The sequence below is a fragment of the Ammospiza caudacuta genome, chromosome 4 (assembly GCF_027887145.1).
Source record: "Ammospiza caudacuta isolate bAmmCau1 chromosome 4, bAmmCau1.pri, whole genome shotgun sequence".
Classification (NCBI taxonomy): Eukaryota; Metazoa; Chordata; class Aves; order Passeriformes; family Passerellidae; genus Ammospiza; species Ammospiza caudacuta.
In genome coordinates this window covers 13,633,856-13,652,736 of record NC_080596.1, presented here as the reverse complement: position 1 = coordinate 13,652,736, position 18,881 = coordinate 13,633,856, and the positions used below count along the sequence as shown (strand labels likewise).

At 43.5% G+C, this 18,881-nt stretch overlaps 1 protein-coding gene across 6 annotated transcripts in view; it reads right to left on the bottom strand.

Annotated features, from left to right (window-relative positions):
* Positions 1 to 18,881, bottom strand: part of EPHA5 (EPH receptor A5) — a 195,777-nt gene that overhangs the window by 136,940 nt on the left and 39,956 nt on the right. For all 6 annotated transcript variants that reach the window (XM_058803811.1, XM_058803812.1, XM_058803813.1 and 3 more), the window contains exon 3: positions 13,315 to 13,978. In XM_058803811.1, coding sequence (XP_058659794.1) covers positions 13,315 to 13,978 — 664 coding nt within the window. The remainder of the gene's footprint in view (positions 1 to 13,314; positions 13,979 to 18,881) is intronic.

Sequence of the window (18,881 nt, the reverse complement as noted above, 5' to 3'; positions counted from 1 at the left end):
AGCAGGAAGCCTAAGCCTTCTAGCTCCACCAAAATTGGTTTTTGTGATCTTCAGCAAGTCACCCAGTTTTGTCTCAGTTTTGCCTCCTAATGCCCATCCCACACACTTTAACGCACATGCGTACAGCTGACAGAAGGCTGGAAAACTCTTCCAGAAGTGTGAAGAAAGGGTAGCCAGGGTGAAACATCAGAGCTTGAAAGCAGCAGTGAAACAAGTTTCAGATGCCTTTCAGACTAATACTATTCTTTCAGTAGGTGTCGCGGCAGAGAGGAATCACCATGTTTTCCAAGTGCTGCTCCGGTAGCTATGCCAGGCATCTTCAACACAGTAATCTCCGGATATGGGATTGACTCAGACTCTTGAATGCTGGACAAAGAGGGCAGCAGGACCCCAGGGGTGAAAATGAGCAAGGATCAGATGAATCAGTTCACTGTGTAACTCCTCCTCCTGCATGACTCTTGTCAGTGGACACACTACCAGCTGAGGATGAGGTAGTGCTGGTTTCCCAAACTGAGAAAGAAAGGCCAAACCCTCTGCACCAAAAACGCACCTTGCAAGTGAAAACCACAGCTTGCTAGACCTTGTGCAAACCTGCCAGCCAGTGCTGACAGCTGCAGCCCACATGGTACCCACCCTGGAGCAAGGCAGGGACCCTGGCTCTGCAAAGGAGCCAAGAGCACCTCATGTTTAGCCCTCCTGCTTGAAGGAGCCCTGCTGCAAAGAGCCTTCCCCTGCCACAAATGTCACGAACTGAGATGCTGGAGTATTGCAAGCAGCCACAGTACCATAGCAGCAACACAAGTTCAGCCCTGCACACCTGCAATGAAATACTGCTGATAAATAGCACTGAAAACAATATTATAAACAACTGCACTACTTGTGTCACCAGTGCTACCCCCAGTTTGGGGCAGGTTGAAGATGGGCATTAATAACATCATTTTGTAGCTCCCATGGTCCTTCAGGTTTATGCCCAAGCAAGCCAGGAGTTAAACATTAAAATTATAGTACTTTTGACACCTGAAGTATTTTTTCATCGGTATCAGAGTGTCCAGATAATTTGATATCAAAAATATGATTTGGCAGGATTGAATTTGAAAATTATATATCAAGAATTTGTTAATGGAAGGGAAAACATTTGCAGCATACAACAGACCAATAGTAGAAAAGTCTGATTGCTGTGATGAATAATGCATATTGCCTATGGTACTAATTAACCTTGTACTCCAGTAAGATATTATGGAACAATAAGGCTAATCTGAATGTGACCTGACACTCTTCCCAATGGCATCTAGAAATCAGGCTTTGAAACATTTAAAATTTGAATTGTTAAACCAGAAGCCTTTTCCCAATAAACTTTCAGAAGTATTTTTGTTTCTCTATATTCACAGCCCACACTGTTTTCATGCACGTAGGCAGTGCAAAACACTGAAGGTGACTCCAGAACCAGAGATGTTCTAGCTTGGCTTTCCATGGGCCCTCACCCACCTGCCAGCAGCACACAAGCAGTTAACAGGTGCCTCTCGCTAAATCCCTCAATGCACACTCAGTCCTACAGACACAACTGCGGTGTGACTGTTGGGCTGCCTCTGCTTCTTCCCAACCCGAGTGGCAAAATACAGTAAGCTCAGAGGAAATGAACACTGCAACTTTAAGCTGGTGCTTTTATGCTTCCAACCTAAGAGCAAATGCTTTCACCTGAAAACATTCATTCTAGTTTGGGCTAGTTTGTCTTTTCTTGTAAAATACTCATTTTTCTTCTTAGCACAGAGCTTCACAAGGTATTGAACACAGATGCCACATTGGAGGCATTGTGTTTTTAGTTGTGTGCACAGTGCCCACAAAGTACAGCAAAATGACTTGCACATATCTGAATGGCTGAAGACACAGAAGGAATCATGCACAGGGATCTTGATTAACAATAAACACTTTTTGTGTCAGTTTACAGAGTCATGGAATCAAGCTGCCAGACAACACTGGCCAGTGTTTTACACACCAAGGTCTGATCTAGCATAGTCTTTTATTGGGAAAAAGACAAAAAAAAAACGAAAACTACAACAAAAAAACCAAACAAAACCACCCCAAACAAAACCCAACCCAAAGAAACAAAACAGGAGAAAAGAAGAGGCAATCCAATCAAATCAAACAGTCCCACAATATTTCGGAAGGGCACTTCCCCCCATCTACCAGTGCACTTAACATGCTGCATTTCAGAGCCATGCATGACCCAATGCCTTCACCATCAGGATGACACAGCTCGTCAATGCCATTAGCCACGGTCAGAGCCCCGTCAATAACAGACTCACACAACGATTCCACTAGACCCTGAGCACCAGATTTCTAGCTGGCAGCCATCCCACACACCCCAGCAAAAACACACCAGGAGATGTCTGACCTGACTGCTGAGTGTTACTGATGCATCCAGGAGACAAGAGCCTGAAGACATCAATGATGAGGATGCCAAGTGCAGAGCTCTTGCTCAGTTGAGCACACAGCAGCACCTTAGGGAAGGCTTCCTACAAAGCACCATGTCCTGCAGCCAGGCTCAAGGGCTGCTATGCCATTTTAAACTAATTAGAGTGAGAAGCAACTCAAAATTTCTTCCTTACTCTCCTCAATGGAGAAGAGTGCAGAAACCGGTGGATGAACTTCAGCCTGTGTCCTCCTGCATTACATGATAAAAAGACAACCACAAAATGACAGAAACTGATATTTGGGAAGCTTGGAGGAGATCAGGATCAGACCACTTGCTGACAAATAGTTCTGAGTTATACCAATTATCATGAACTAAATTTCCTTCCTATAGGCTGTGTTCTGCTGGCAGTCAGCATGACACTTAATAAAGATCTAGGCCAGGAAATAATTTAGTTTAACGTATCATAAAGGATTATCATCTCCCTCCCACCAAAATCAATGATAAAATCCCCACTGACTACAAAATGCAAAAGATCACGCTGCAATTCATTTCTGCCAGGAAACCTGCAACCAGATGTATCAGTCTGGCAGCACTACCCTGCAGCAAGGTCTCTCAGTGTTATTCCTGCCAGGCTCACTAGTGCAGGCACCAACAGGATGGTTTCTTTCTCTCTCTGGTACTAGCTAGACTCTCAATCTGGACCAGGATGCACATGAATGATCGATGAAGTCTCCCGAGCATAAGTGTGTCTCCACATCTGCCTGTGTGGGCCCACGCTGCCCTGACCCAAGCCATATCTGTAGGCATTATCCCTGTCTAAATTCCCTGCTGACGGCTTTGTTGAAGGATGCTGCTGCTGTCACAACATAAGAGCAGGTCCTAGCTGCTGTGACACTTCATTTGTCTGGGCAGCAGCAGTGCCTGGAAGGATGACTGCCCTGTTTTAGTGGAAGTATGCAAGATAATCAAGGCCAGCTAAGCAAACTAGTTTTGACACATTAAATCATGCTTGAACTGTGAAAGCAAAGAAAAATAATGTAAAAGCTCTTCTAAAAAAAAAAATTACAAATAAATAAATAATATGGGCCAGTCTTGTGCCCAGGGAGGGGAAAAAAGCTTTTATCTGAGTCTGACTGAGGACATCAGATGGGCAGAGAGGGAAATATTATTTTGCAAGACAGACACCCGCCTTTTTCTTCATAGGTTTGTGGCGTTTCACTTCTATAAAGAGTCTCTTGCTGATCATCTGCTCTGGCAGTAAAAGAGCATCAATTGCTCAAGCAAAACGCAGACTCAAAATCAGGTAGGACAGGAAGAGTAAAATCACATCACCCTTCTGCTTACCCCTTACCAGCACACTCATGTGCCTACAAATGCCCCGACCAACATCTGACTTGGTACTGGAGGGTCCCATGATTACTTTTGCTACAGTAGTCTGTGAGCCTTAAGCTATTTTTGCCTCATATTCCCTCTGCAGGCACTTTGCTCTAGACATTGCAGCCTGCAATGACAACACTCAGTCAGCTGCCAGTCAAGCATTGCAATGCAGGAAATCCCAGCAGCACAGGGTCACAGGGCATCTGCGGACCTTGGCAATTATATATGGCATCTCCCCATCATCCTGGACCTCTTCCTCCCTGCTGTGAATTTCTTCCAGTAATTAACATGCCCAATTGCCTTGGATTTATACTAATAAAACACTGGCTCCTGTCCCAAGATTCCAACATTGCTGTCGCTTCTTGAACCTGCCAGAGCCCCAGCAGTGGTGAAGCCCACACTCCTAGCTCTATTACTGCCTGGGCTGCAAGCTCTCTGAGAAGCAGTTTGGAGCTGGGAAGCTGCAGACTGCAGGTTGCTTCCACCAAATTTCAAATTAGCACATTCCCCACGCTCTGCAGTAATTAAAAACCTTCCTTTCCAGGCAGATTTCAAAGGCAGCACTGTGACCCCCTGTCACCACTGCAATGGGATGACAGACTGCCCAATCTGATCTAAGCCCTCTAATGTGTTATTTGTGGAATTAGTGCTGTACCAGAGCAACTCCCAGCCCGGGCAGGAGACAGTGATTTCACCTGGTAGCAACCATCACTTGGAGTTCAACAAACATCATGCTGGCTCCCTGGACAGGCTCCCTTTATTGCAGTAATACCAGTCACACACATGCAGACAGTCCACACACTGGACATCCTGCTGGGGCAGGGGATGATTTTTTTATATATATGCAGAGTGTCTAGTAGTCAATAATGCTGATGTTTTGGCAGTGAAATGAACCCTTGGGTAGAGATGGATTCCTTGGCACAGCTGCCACACTAGGCAGAGCATCTAGGTGATGTGAGAGTCCTGTTCAGAAAGTGCACCTCCAGGCCAAGTGGTTTTTTGAAAGAAAGCATCTACCTGAGGCACAAAAGCAAGCCTTTTGAAATGACAATTTCTGTCCAAATTCCATCTCTAGAGGAATGTTAATTTCATTGTTATTTCCCAATGAATCTACCTGGAGAGGAATGATCTTAAGGGCTTTAGGTTAGTCTAAGGGCATAAAAAGAGCACATGAGATCAAGCACAGCACTGATATCCAAAATCCTGGTTCAGGCTCTAGTCTCTGAATGGCATTGAATAACTGAGTCTCCAGCCCAAGGCTGTTGTTTGTAAAACCAAGAACAGTGACTCTGACCTATTTCAAAAAGTTGGTAGTTATAGATCCAACAGAGGAAAGCCCTCCACATGACCTGGAAGGTGTTTTAATAGTCTGCATTAACTGTTTCTTTCCTCACAGTGAAAAAACCCACTTCTCAAGTGGCAGCAAAACTACTCACAAGCTGGTCAAAGCCTCCTGTGAGGACTTGGCTCAGGATACCCCTCCGAGTGTCACCGCAAGAATGGGTCACATCTCAAGCCAGCACCACCCCAGTGCCACACTGGCCAGGCAAACCTGTCAGGGAGGCTGAGCCCACACCATTACTGCCACAGCGGGCTCTGTGAGGAGCATGAGGATGCAGATGAAGGTGCTCTGCTGATGTGCATCCTCTCCCACCCATCCTGCTTCCAGGAAAGTAACTGTGGGCGGCATGAGGAGGCATGCAGGCAGGGATAGTCTTCTTTCAAACCCCCCAGCCAGGGAGCTTGTCCTGATACTGCCACTTACTGTGGCTCTTAAAGCCAGAGTTTTCAGGAGAAGGGAAGTAGAATTTTTCTTGGCATTAAATTGATTGACTGTCATTTACAGTGAGAAGAAAGTTGTCATCTCAAATCCCAGTTCTTCAAACTTCAGTGGTATTTTTAAGGACATAAATTTATAAAGACAGGTGTATGAAAGAAATAAGGGACATCCACAAGCCTTGAATTGCCTCTTTTGTCTTGGTTTGTTTGGGTTTTTTTCTCTAATCTGTTTTGTGTATACATTTTGGGGTTTATGTAACGCCTACCCCTCTGAGTTTACTCCAGTATTAAAAACCTCTTAACCACCCTGAGGGAAATCAAAAATGGAAGCTCATCAGAACCATGTTCAATACAATCTTAACCCTATGTTGTTCATACATAGATTAACTTCTTCAGCGACAAAAAATGAACAATCTTCCAGCAAAATGAATGGGTATATCTTTTATCATGAAGAGCAGATTCAACTCTTTCTACAGATATACGTATTGCAGTTTCATTGCTCTTACTTCATTCTACTGAACACTTACCTTGTAAAGGATACAAGTTTATTCAGCTAAAGAAATAAAATAAAATATAAGCTGTGAATCTGTCCATACAAGGCACAACTGTAGCCTGCTTTTGTGGAGCCTGGATTTCAACCTCAATTTTAACCCAGAGCAAGTGAAAATGGTCAAGATGTAAAGCATGCAGAGAGGAAAGCTTATTATTGAAATGTCAACACATCATTAACTACTGCTAAGTGTTTCTAAATGAGAAATACAAAACCGAAAACCCAAATTATGAGCAAAACAATAGTACCACTTCATTTTAATGCCCCATATAAATTAGGTGGAATGAGGGTTCTGACAAACGAGCTCTAGCAGACCCTTGGCAGTTCAAGTGGTTGCAGCGACCCTTCTGCCACAGATCACCATCTAGGGAGAGTGCCCCCAGGCCAGGACATCAGGACAAGCACTCCACTGATCACATCAGTCATGGGCAAGCGATCCAGTTTTACAGAGCCAGCAGCAGCTTCCAGTGCTGGGACAGAGTGGGCAGCTGGGCACAGCTGTATCTTAAATCAAGGCAATTAAATTCACCGCGTTGCCAACAAGCATTCATGCACTTTATCCGTAGTGGTTTTCCAGAGTCCTTAATTGTTTCAAAAAACCACAATTAATAAGTAAGCTGTTTCCAAGCCATTCAAAATCAAAGCTGGCAATCAAAGGAATCTAACCACACCATGGCCAACACTCCTTTTGTCCTACAACACCTCTGCCATCCCATAATTTAACAAATTCCCTAATCTACCAATGGATACAGTATCTTCAGGAATGATAAAACCAAACAAAGGCAGCACTCAAGTAAATATAATTTAGTTATCTAGGACCAGACTAAAAAGCATACCCTAAGATCTGTCCCAAAATATTTTATGGTTAAGAAGCAAACATGACCTTCACAGTTTACACTTCTGAAACCATTTCCAAACCTTATTTTGTTTGCTCAATCTACACTTGGTGAAGGGAATAAAGTACTTCTTAACTGTCCTTCTGAAAGGTGAGTGCACAGCAGCCAGACTGCAAGGAGCAGGAAGGTTAAGTTGGTCAAAGCAGCAGCCTGAAAGCATTGCTGCAGAACAAGGAAAAGATCTTCAGTCCTTGGGGTTATGAGTATACCAGGTAGTGCAGAAAGTTACAGCTCATTAGTAAAGCACAAACCATTGCACATAGATGGACACCGTGCCTCCTACGAAAAGGAGGGCAAATATACCCACACAAACCAAAACAAAGACAGTAATATTTAATCAGTCCTGCTGCAACACAGTTTTGATCTGTGCAAAACATTTCCCTGCTCTTGTTAATTATTTCAGCTGCAGAACAAAACACCTAAATATATACATGCACACACCTCTCTACAGAATGAAGCCCATTCTCCCTTCAGTGACAACTGCATTTTGCATTCAAGTGACTTTCTTTACATTTGAATAGAGAATACACTATGTGTGGCCAAAAATTCAGCTATTCTGACACTGGTTGGGTTTGTGACTAATTAAAATTAACTAGGTACTTCAGTTCATAATTATATAAACACCTAGCATGCTATATTCCCATCCAATTTGGTTTTAATCATAAAAATGCACAAGAAGTATGAATGATGGGCAAAGAACTCCCTGGAGGGGCAACTGTACTTCCAGATTTAGTATTCTCCATATACCAAATATTTCCATCACTGTTTTTCTTGCCATGTAATCACCTCCCAGTAGAACAATTAAAAAGAGATTTTTTTTCCTTTCTTTTTATCATCCCTGGACTTTGCTTGCTTTCCACTCCCCTGCAAAGGTAAAAGCACACTTGCCTTATCCACCTGAGTCCCAGCTGGGAAGTCTCCCACAAGACAGGCAGGATTAAGCAGTATGCTGCCTTTCCAGCATAGGTAACAAGGAGGAGGGGGGAGAAGAGAGAGAATTCAGCCAACATGAGGCAGAGAGGCAGGCAAGTTGTGGAATGGACTGAAGAAAAGTTGCCGCCCTACTGCAGGTCTATCAGGCGTAAAACCAGAAACACTGTCTGCTCTGGAGCAAAAGACCAAGTTTCAAAATAAGATTACCCGTGCAGCAGCATGTTTCCATTTCTAGAAATAAGGGGATAGGGAAGACAATGGCTGAGGTTCTGCACTGTGTCACCTGAGAAAATCACACATAATATGCAAATACACAGGGTTTTCTTTATTGTGGTATCAGCTGCCTCTTTTATTCACATCAGGTCTCTGGGATAGCTGCTGTGCAGACTCAGAAACACAAGACTTGTAAAGCATGGCTCTGCCATCACTCCATTTTAAGTCCTCAGTTGTCTCCCAGCCCTCCACAGCTGGTACCTTCTGCTCCTCACCAGCCAAGGGTCACTACCTCTGCCTGCTCGCTCCTGCACAGCCTCCTGTTAATTGTAAATAACCAATTGCCTCTGAGTGTCCTTCGAGTGGCTCATCAACGGGATTGCGATCACTGCTCTGGCAAAGTGCCTTCAAACAGCCTGCACTGATTGCTCTGCTTTTGGAGGAAGATGAGTAGCTCTGCTTCACCCCCAATCAGCCAGCAACAAAATCATCCAGGAACTGATTCAGCAGGTAAACTTCTAAACTACATAAGCTAGGTGTCAATTAGTTTTAATTAAGTCCAAAATAAATGACCTGTGAACACAAAATTTTTCTGCAGCCCTTGTTTTCTGTAAGAAACTCATTTCTCTTGGCAAGGGCTCAGCTAAATCACAACACAAGCAATGAACAATCAGCAAAAATAAATATGGTTTTGTAAATGCATTGAGGTATGTTCAGCAAAGTTGATTAAGGGAAAGATAATCAAACAAACATCAATATTTAAGACAGCAGAAGGACTTGAACATTCTAGACAGGTTTTACCAAAAAAAAAAAAAGAAAAAAAAAAATCCAGGTATTTTTTCTTGTAGCAGCTCCTTTCCAAAACCACACACTATACCCCAACCCACCTTTCCTCCAGCCCTCAGTTTCAGTGTTCTTCCTCAGAAGACATCAAGGGTGAAGAAAGATATCACTGAGTTTTCCCCCATTATTTTGTCCACCTCTAACATCTTTAGGCTTGTCTGTATACCTGCTAGCTAGCTAAAACCAGCTGTACTCTTTTTGATGTCTCTTCAAGTGGCAGCATGCACTGATTCTCGGAGAGTGTCATGACCTCCTGACCTCATTACTCACCTTTTCACTTTGGTTCTCCTTCTGCAGAGTTTTCTTTTCTTCCGTTTTTTCTTTACTCAAATATTTAATTTATTTGTGCTTCAGCTCTGAAAAAAGATCAGGCTCTGCAAAATCAATTACATTTGCAGCCCACTGGACACTACCAGGACCTCACCACTGCAGATGTTTTTGGCTTTCATTAGCTTAACATGTCAACATCCCCTCTCTTCCAGTTGCACGGGCCCAGCTGTCTTTAAAGGCATAAAAATAAATACTTCTTGCTGCTCACTGAAAACATATTGGGCTGAAGGTGAGGATGAATGCAAAGAGAAGTGCCAGAAGGTGCCTTTGTCACACTATTAATTTCCTACACAAACCCCAATGGTTTGAGTGCTGATATTTACAGTAAGCAACTAAAACTAAAGTTACAACAAAACTCACCCATGCCAGTGCAGGAAGAGGAAAGCAGAGATTGGGCAGATATTTTTTTTGTCAAACCCCTAAATGGGTAAAGGGAGAAATGTCAGTGGCACTACACCAACTTTTACAGCATTTTTGGATCTGTCCCTCAGCTTTGGTTGAGCATTGCCTGCTAGGGCAGAGACCACCATTAGGAAACATGAAACTGGCCAAGCAGACTTTAAAGCAGGCATTTTCCTCAAGGGTCCATTCAGAAAGCACCATCTGAACTGAGGCAAAGCCCATAACTATCAGTCCTTTAGTGCTACCAAACCACCACTGGAAACCAGCATAGAAATTCACAGAGCAACTGCTTAAATTTCTCTTATTAACTAGCACAGCAATATATTCCTGTGAATAATGAACCCTCAACACTGGTCCTTTACAAGCATGTCCTAACACAGTCACAATTTACCTCTAGCTGTCCCTAGCAGTTGCTGATAAATATGCCATGTTGCCAAGAGGTGTAAAAATCCAAATAGTTTGAGTTTTTTACAGTAACTACTACCTAGCTGCCTATACTAATTGACAGAGTGAGCACATTATATAAGGAGATTAGACCATGTCATATTTACAACCTCAGAGTCCCCAGTGAGAGAAATTGCTCAGCTGTTACTGTCAGTGCCTTCTTCAAACAGGAACCCTGCTGACAAGATGATGAATTCAGAACATCATTGCCAATTAATGACTTGTAGGCAGAAGGGATTTCAATAGTTCCCATATGTTTGTGAGGATGACTGGGATTTACATCACCTCTAATAAAAGCGCGTAATGTGCTATGTCCAGACGTGACACTAGGGATTGGAAAATGTCATCTTTGCAGGAGAAATTTTAATAAACAAAGCCAGGGTTTGTTTCTTCTGGGTTGAAAATGTTTCCCAAAGCACGGTGATGAAAAAGCTGCTTACTGAGTGAAAGCAAACTGGGAGACCGCTTGCAAGATGCACCCAAGTGATTTACAAACCAAAGGTCAGAAGTTATTTAGGTGTTTGTGAAAGCTACACAGCAGAGTGCCAAGACCACCATTATGTCAGCCAGGAGCATGGAGTGCATTTCCTTAGCATCAATCAGTGAAAAAAAAGTTGAGCGTTTACAAATACATAGGACCTTTCTTGGTGTTACTTACTCTGCTCAGGGATGCAAAGTCTAACTTCACTGCCCTAGAAGACAGTCTCATCTTTGTGAATGTAACAATAACCAAACCAGAAAGTGTTTTTACTCACATGGGATATGGACATGAACTTCCATACATGCTGGATACAGACCTCCTGAACTGCCTGAGGCTGAATGCCTCCTCTCAACAGAGCATCCTGGAGCCAAGCAGCAGGGAAAGCTTGGCACAATGACCTGGGGTAAACACAGGACATCCAAATGGGGCCCTCAAACAGAACTTGCCATAGGCACTCAAGTCCCATTGATTTGGTGATGGAATTTAGGGCTACCCCACACAAAAAAAAAAAAAAAAGTACTGGTTTTAACACCTCTAGAGCAATAAAGTGATAAAAATCCTGTCTGTAGGTAAGATAAAGAGCAGTTTATGTGAATATACCTTAGGAACAGAGCAGGGATAAACCACCACAAAGCATTTTTACACTTCTTAATTATGATCACAGTCCTACCCAGCACAGTCATAAATTGAGAGGCCACATACTGCCCGCTTAAGAAAAACAAATTAAAAGAAAAACCAACCTAGACCCAAAACCGGAAAGCACAACCTTTAATCACTAAGGTCTTCTGAAAGCACACCCCAGACTGCCATTTCAACACTGCAATCCTTCTACATTGAAGCAGCCCAGCTTCTTCAATGATAGTCTCAGGTTTCTGGTTTAAATCTATATTTTTTTGGGTTTGCTGTTTTGGTTCATAGTTGGTTTTTTTAAGAGTGGGTTTTTTTGGAGGGGAATGGGCTATTTTTTTGGTTGGGTTTTTTTTGGTTTTTGTTTTTTTTCTTATGAGACTCTAAGTGTGCTTTCAGAAATGTAGCATCAGAGGACAGGACTTGAAGGGTGACTAATAGAGGACTACTTTACTCTAAAAATTCTAGACCTAGCACCAGATCTGTGTCTTGTCATTTTGTGACGTGGTATTTTCTGCCATAATTAAGCAAAACCTTGCTGATCTATCAACCAACATCCCTCGTCTGTGGCAGTCTGTATTTCCTCAACTTGGAATAATGTTGATCTTAGCTCCTCCATTGTACAGTATCAAACATGGAGTAGGTCTCTTCTCCCCCCCCTAAAAGGAGAAATATCTTTATTAGCACAGGAAAAGCAAAATCAAGACAGATTTTGCTGCATTGACTACATCTGTCGAAAAAGGATACTATTCTGGTCAAAAATACCACTCCACATGCTGTTTAGTAGAGGTTTCTCCAACACAAACATTTCTCTCAAACATTACATTTTCTCTCCATGTCAACCTTTGAAGAGATTTGAACTATCTTCAGGGTCACAAGCTTGTGACCAAGGACTAAAGGATGAAGACCACAGTTTGCTGTGGATATGCACTGATCTATTCTTTGTACTGCACTACAAACAATAATCAGTGTCTGGAGTGAGGTGAAGAGAAAATGCAACACAGACTTCAGCTGAAGTGGAATTCCTCTGCCTTCCCCACAGTATCTATTACAATCCATTATTAAGTGTCTGCAAAGACAAGCCAATTGAGATAGAACCGATAACCAATACGTATTAATTTTGCAAAGAGCAAACTGTATTGATATCATTGTTTACCTTCTCTTTTGCAAGCAAATTAGTTTTAGGCTACCTGCTACATTTTTACAACAGAAGGGCAAATTTTATAAATAAGCATGTAATACAGCAAACCACAAAATGATATTGTACACTCAAAGTACACTGTTGTTCTTTGTAAATATTCTTTTTTAAGTCTTGAGCTTTAGATATCCTAGATCTCTTGCACAAGGCCTCTGATGATTCAGGAGACTATGCTGACCAGCAATCTGGGAACTTCAGCCATCTACTTGTGGGAAAACTTCAGCACATATGGAAGCATTTTTATCAGTGGGGCTTTAAGTTTAACTCTGAACAGCCGAGCAGCTTTGTATTAAATTATTTACCAGAGAGGAAAATCAATCAACTCACACCACATCAAATACCCAGCCCCCCATAGAGTGATAAAGACAGAAAAACACACTCCTCCAAATAAAAAAAACAAAATGCATCTTCCATAGAGAGATTAACTTCAAACATTCCCGGGTACAGTCCAGAAAATAAAGAAACCAGGCTTCTAAGACTCATAAGGAAAACCTGATACTGAGGAAAAATAACAGAAATCTCTAAATAACAGATAAGACTACAATTGCCTCGTGGACCCAATAGTACAGTGCTCCAAAGGTTATAGAAGAATGCCAGATTCTCCTTGTTGGCAGCACCAGAAGCACCTGCACATGGGGTGTCAAGTGCCATGACATCCAGCCCAGGCCTGTCTTCCTGCTGCAACTCTTACTCAAAGGACCTCAGTGGAAGTGAGAACCTGACCCACCACTGCCAACTCAACCAGGCACAAAAGCCATGGAAGAGAAGCAAGCCCAGCTGCCCACCCCCTTGGAAGCTCATCACAGCGCCCTCCCTGCGAACCCTTACCTTGGCAGGTGTTGTTCTTCTCCTCATAGCCTGCCTTGCACAAGCACTTCCCGATGGGCACCAGCCATTCCCCCTCGGCACTGCAGTGCATCTTGGGTGCCTCCTCGGTCACCGAGTCGTTGATGCAGACACCCGACACCTCCAGGAGCTGCGAGGAATCCGCCCCCGTGATGGTGTCGGGGAAGCGCGCCAGGTTGCGGATCACCGACGGGCACTTCTTGTAGTACACGCGCACGGAGACCAGGGCAATGCAGGCGCCCACGTCCTGGAAAGCCAGGTAAAATCCCTTCTTTGTCAGGGGCCCAACGTCCCGCACCTCCGTGTTGAGCTTCATCACTCTGTCGCCGAGGTCTAACTCTGTGAAGCTCTCATCAGCAGCAATGGTGTCAATCTTGATGTACTGGTTTTCTTTGATGTTCCTCCCATCTTCATCATCGGATTCAAAGTAATACATGTTGAAAGTCTCCTTGCAGGTCCCAAGTCCTCCTGGAAGGCTGTTACAGTCCCTCAGGGTGAATTTGAGCTCAATGAAGATGCGGGATGCCCCCTCATTAGAGATCCAGCTGGTCAGAAGCCAGTTGTTCTGATTCTGTTCCATTACCTTGCATACTTGGTATGTGTGTATCGGAGCGTAGTTTTCATCCACCTCGCCAATTTCTTCCCACTGTATAAAAAGGAAAAGTACTTTTTAAAACAGTCACAACTCTCAGCTTTCCCATCTAAAGAGCATCTTGGGTTTCAGAACTCAGGACTTGCAGGGGAAAGAAATGTTTTAATTGCCAAGCTTTCTGTACTAGAGGCTTGATACATTCCTGGTAAAGTCAGATAAATGATCCTTTATAAATAGAAAAGGATGCTAGTTAAAACCCTTTGTTTTAGACAGTTCAAAAGTGGGAAAACATATTGCTAGGTTTGTCCACTACTATTAAGTTAGGAAACAAAACAAAAGCAGATGGGGCCATTTCTGTGAGCTTTTCCAATGCATCCACAGTTCGTCTGTCCCCATGCCCCCAGGCTCCTTTCTACCACATCCTCAAATCACTGCCCCACATAACGAAAACCACACTTCTACAAGCTATTCTCCCCCACCAAACACCATGCCAGAAAATCAGTGGAGTGATACACTAAATAAATGAGCCTTTGCTATCCCCAAGTGCACTAGTCAGTGTAGTTCTTGCTCATGCGAAGAGAAGATTACTTCCAATACAGGTTACAGGGATCTGCAAATCTTGAGCTGTTTATGTGCTATACAGGTTTTTAATCAGAGCTTCAGGCAACTTTTTTGCAGTTTTGTGGGAATTGCAGCAACTGTTTGTTCATTTTATTTTAGCCGTGCTCTGAAGGGCATCACTTGGAAGAAACGTTTCTCCTGGTGCAGCTCAGAGTCAGTAGCATCACAACTGTGCCTACCACAGATACACATTAGAGTTTGCTCTGCTTTTGACGACCTTAGTGTTGCATTAAGAGATTAGATTAACCATCTAAGTGCAGCAAAGAACCCAGGAGGGCCAGTGCTCGTTTCAGTTTTGTTCCCTTCTACTTTTGACCCACTCATCTGCCACCCAACACCTGATCCATCCCCTGCTCAGCATTGCTGCACACACCTGGTCACAGCTGCGGATGCAGCATAAAGGAAATGCACAGAGCATAATTCAAAGGTACTCCTGTTTCAGGCTGCATATCTTCTAAGGGCCAAAGGCCAAACTTTTTCTGTGGAAATACATCCTGAGAAACTGTTGAGAGTGTTCTCAGCCCAGATGCCATTACTGAAGAGCTGAGATAGAACACCCTCAGAGTCAATGTAACAACAAGATATGTTTTTAAAACGAAATGTTGTTCTCACATTTTAAATTAAAACAGCAGCAAGAAGTGACATGAGAACGTAACCTGATGGTACAGTCAGAAATGAATTACAAACACCACCATCAGAAAAACATTTCTTCTCCTGCCTAGCCAGGGATGTGAAAGTGGGGACTCGTGCAGGAAGACATCCCCATTGTGATGTGCAGAGTCCACATGCACCACCAGTGTTCCAAGTAAGGAACCTAACCCAAAGACATTTTTTCCATGGCAAGTAGGACTTTCATTTGTAACCCTTTTTTGTATCTCTTGAGGGCTTAAACAGGCCACAACCCTGATTAAGATGTAATTGTCACTGGGCAGCACCAAAGAATTGGACAAAGATGTGTCTGCAGTGAAAGCCACGCAGATCTGTGCATGATTCATGCCTGACTTTAGGAGAGGCAATTAACAATTACCAGGAGAGTGACTGAGAAAAAATAAAAGTATGCAACACAGAATAATTCAGCAGCTAGATTTTCTATGTTCCAGTAAATAGGAAGGGTTTGATATATGAAATAAGAAGCAGGAAAAACACCATCCATCAACTAGCATGGTTAATTTGAGTAATAAATATACTGTACATATATACTTCCAAGTGAATTTGTCTAGTTTCAGCTAGGATAGAGTTAACCCTCTTCATAGTAGCTCATATGGAGCTACCTTTGGGAGCTAGAAACACTGTTGATGACACAGAGATGTTTCAGTGACTGCTGAGCAGCACTTACACTAGTCAAGGCGTTTTCTGCCTCACAGCCCATCCCACCAGCAAGGAGGCGCTGGGGGTGCACAAGAAGCTGGGAGAGAACACACCTGGGACAGCTGATCCACATGGCCAAGGGATATTCCAGGCCATATGGTGTCATGCTCAGCACATAAAACTGGGGCAAGAAGAAAGAACTGGGGACAGGAAGAATCATGGCATTTGCTTTTGCAAGTCACCATTATATGTGAGGAAGCCCTGCTTTCATTAGGACAGCTGAACACCTGCCAGCCCATGGGAAGTGGTCTTTCCCAGGAATTTCTTGGTTTACTTAGCTTGTGTGTGTAGCTGTTGCTTTACCTATTTTAGTGTCTTTCTCTTGACACTATGAGAAAACCAATGAGTTTTCTCACTTTCACCCTTCTGATTTCTCCCTCATTCTCTGCAGGGAAAGTGAAGGAGTGGCTCTGTGGTGCTTAGCTGCCAGCAGGGGTTAAACCACAACAGTCCTTTTGATGGCCAGTGTGGGGCTGGAAGGGTTTGAGATAACGACAGGTTTGGTTTAGATTGGTGCTAGATTGAAGTTATAGCTGTTACTGTTGTTGAGCTATTCATTGACTGGCTCCTGGGCTTGCCATGGGGCTTGATTGCCTCACTGCACACCAAAGCCTGGGGTTTGTTAGTGCCTGCTCCTTGGTTCTGCTGCTTGCTGAACTGCTGACCATGTTACTCTGCCAGGCCTGGCCACATCCTGATGTCAGCAGTGACAGAGCACCAGGCTGGCAAATGCCCAGGCCATCCCTGATGTGTCTGTGATGCTACACTGGATATGTTGCAGCTGCAGTGTGAACTCAGGTTGACAGGAATGTGACCTGGGATTAGTCCACGTGGGAGAACAGCCCTAAGCAGCTGTGGATCCATTCCTGCTGGAGCAGGTGCATCTCAAAGCATCTGTGGCTGTGGTTATGTTCGTGTTGCAGCAGGTACATCCCTGAAGAGACTGTGGCACACAGACAAGGCTCCACTTTGAGCAGGTAAAATCCTAAGGGACTGAAGTCTGTGGCTAAGTCCAAAAAAGGAGCAGGAGCAAAGAGAGGAGTTCATTGCAACATTACCCCAAATGGTCTGGTCCATGAATAGGGACTGTAATGAGAATTCCACCCTGCTAACCTGGAAATGGCTGAACACCAGCCAGCCCATGGGAGAGGTAAATTAATTCTTTGGTTTGCTTTGCTTGTGAATGCAGCTTTTACTTTACCTATTGTAGTATCTTTATCCCAAGTCATGAGTTCTCACTTTTACCCTTTTGATTTGCTCACTCACTGGGGGGAGTGAGAGAGGGGCTGCGGGTGCTCAGCTGCCAGCTGGGGTTAAAGCATAATACTATATAAAGGTTAAGTCCTATTTTTATAAAGGTGGTGGTGATTCTCCTTTTGGTGAAAAGGGAGAGTAACCCTCCACTTCCCCCAATCCACAGAGGGGTCCCTGCCAAACCAGCCCAGGGGACAGATGAGCACATCCCAGTATCGCCCAGGAAAGACATAATGACTTTAACTTTGCTTTTTTTCTGGCTGAAGGTCCAAGGATCACTCAAACAACTGCTCACACCAACAAGCATACACGAGTAAGTGCTAACTTCCAGCAGGAAGTGGGGCAAAGCATCTTAGCACTGGAAATGGCTCAGATCAGTTTCATCACATGGAGATGTTTATGGATGGCTGCAAGGTACACAGTAATATGCTGTGCACCATCTAAAGAGCATTAATGTGTATTTCTTTAATAGAACTGACATTTACAATGACTGTGATGTTGCAGTAATATCATTAGTGACCTAACTTGAAGGCATGCTGAAAAACATCACTTGACTTTTTTCATACTTGCCAGGTCAGTTTTCAAGGACCCAACTGTGATGCTCCCCAGAGTTATGCACTTAAGCTCATTTCCACTGCTGCTTCAGGAGTTGTGCTTTTGGGAGCGAGTACAAAGTTCATTTGTTGAAAAACGAAATGCTGTGATTCTAATGGTTGCTTTCATGCACTGAGAGCACTAAACACCATGAGGATAAAGGTCCAAGCATAAATACATCAATGAACTGTGCCAGAGTCTTATCTCAGCTGCAAGAAATGGCACACGGCCTAACATCTCTGGCTTCAAGATGTGCTGCACTTCGAGTACTGCTCCCCAGATCAGAGCAAATCCTGCCATCACCACCTGCCATCAAACCTAAAGCAATCATCAGAGCATGAGAAAGGGGAGGTGCTAATGAGCTAAGGCTGCTTATCTCTGTATAATCCTCAAGGGAAAGTCAACTAGATTTTATCAGAGCAGCCAGTATTGTGCAAAATCTCTGCTCTATCATTTAATCTTCTTCTCCCCTATCTGCATGTAGGACTACACCCTTTCCTTTCTCTTCAGCTGGATCTGCCTGCCCCCAGAGACTGCAGGCAAGCTGCCACCCTTCTGTTTTTACATCCCTCCACGAGATGGAGATGCCAGTAAGAGCCCCTGCACCTTCTGCCTGGTCCCAGCCTCCTAGTCACTACAGACCTCAGAGAAATATTTCAGCCAGCAAAGAAATACAAAGCACAGGATGACATGCAGTGCCTTACAGTTAATGAGAAAGAAATCCCACCACATTAAAGAGACAGCATCTAGATGAAAATTATTGGCATGAAAAAAAATTAAGTACAACTGAAAAATTGTGTAATGTTGTAATTCCTCTCTGCAGCACATTTTTTTTTATATATAAATCAACCCCATCTGCAGGATTAAAACAAAAGTGCAACCATTAATTTGGTGGTAAATGTTTTCTCTACATCTTTAATAGCCCTAAGAAGGAAAACACAAATGCATTTCAATGGCCTGATGTTAAATCATTTATAGAAGACCTATTTCTGAATCAGAAATTTCCAGCACACTATTGCTGACAAGTGAAAATGCAGCTCCATCAATAGGAAACACACAGTTCATACAGGCTGCCTGTCTAGAGAAAGGCCAAAGATATCACACATCTAACTAAAGATAT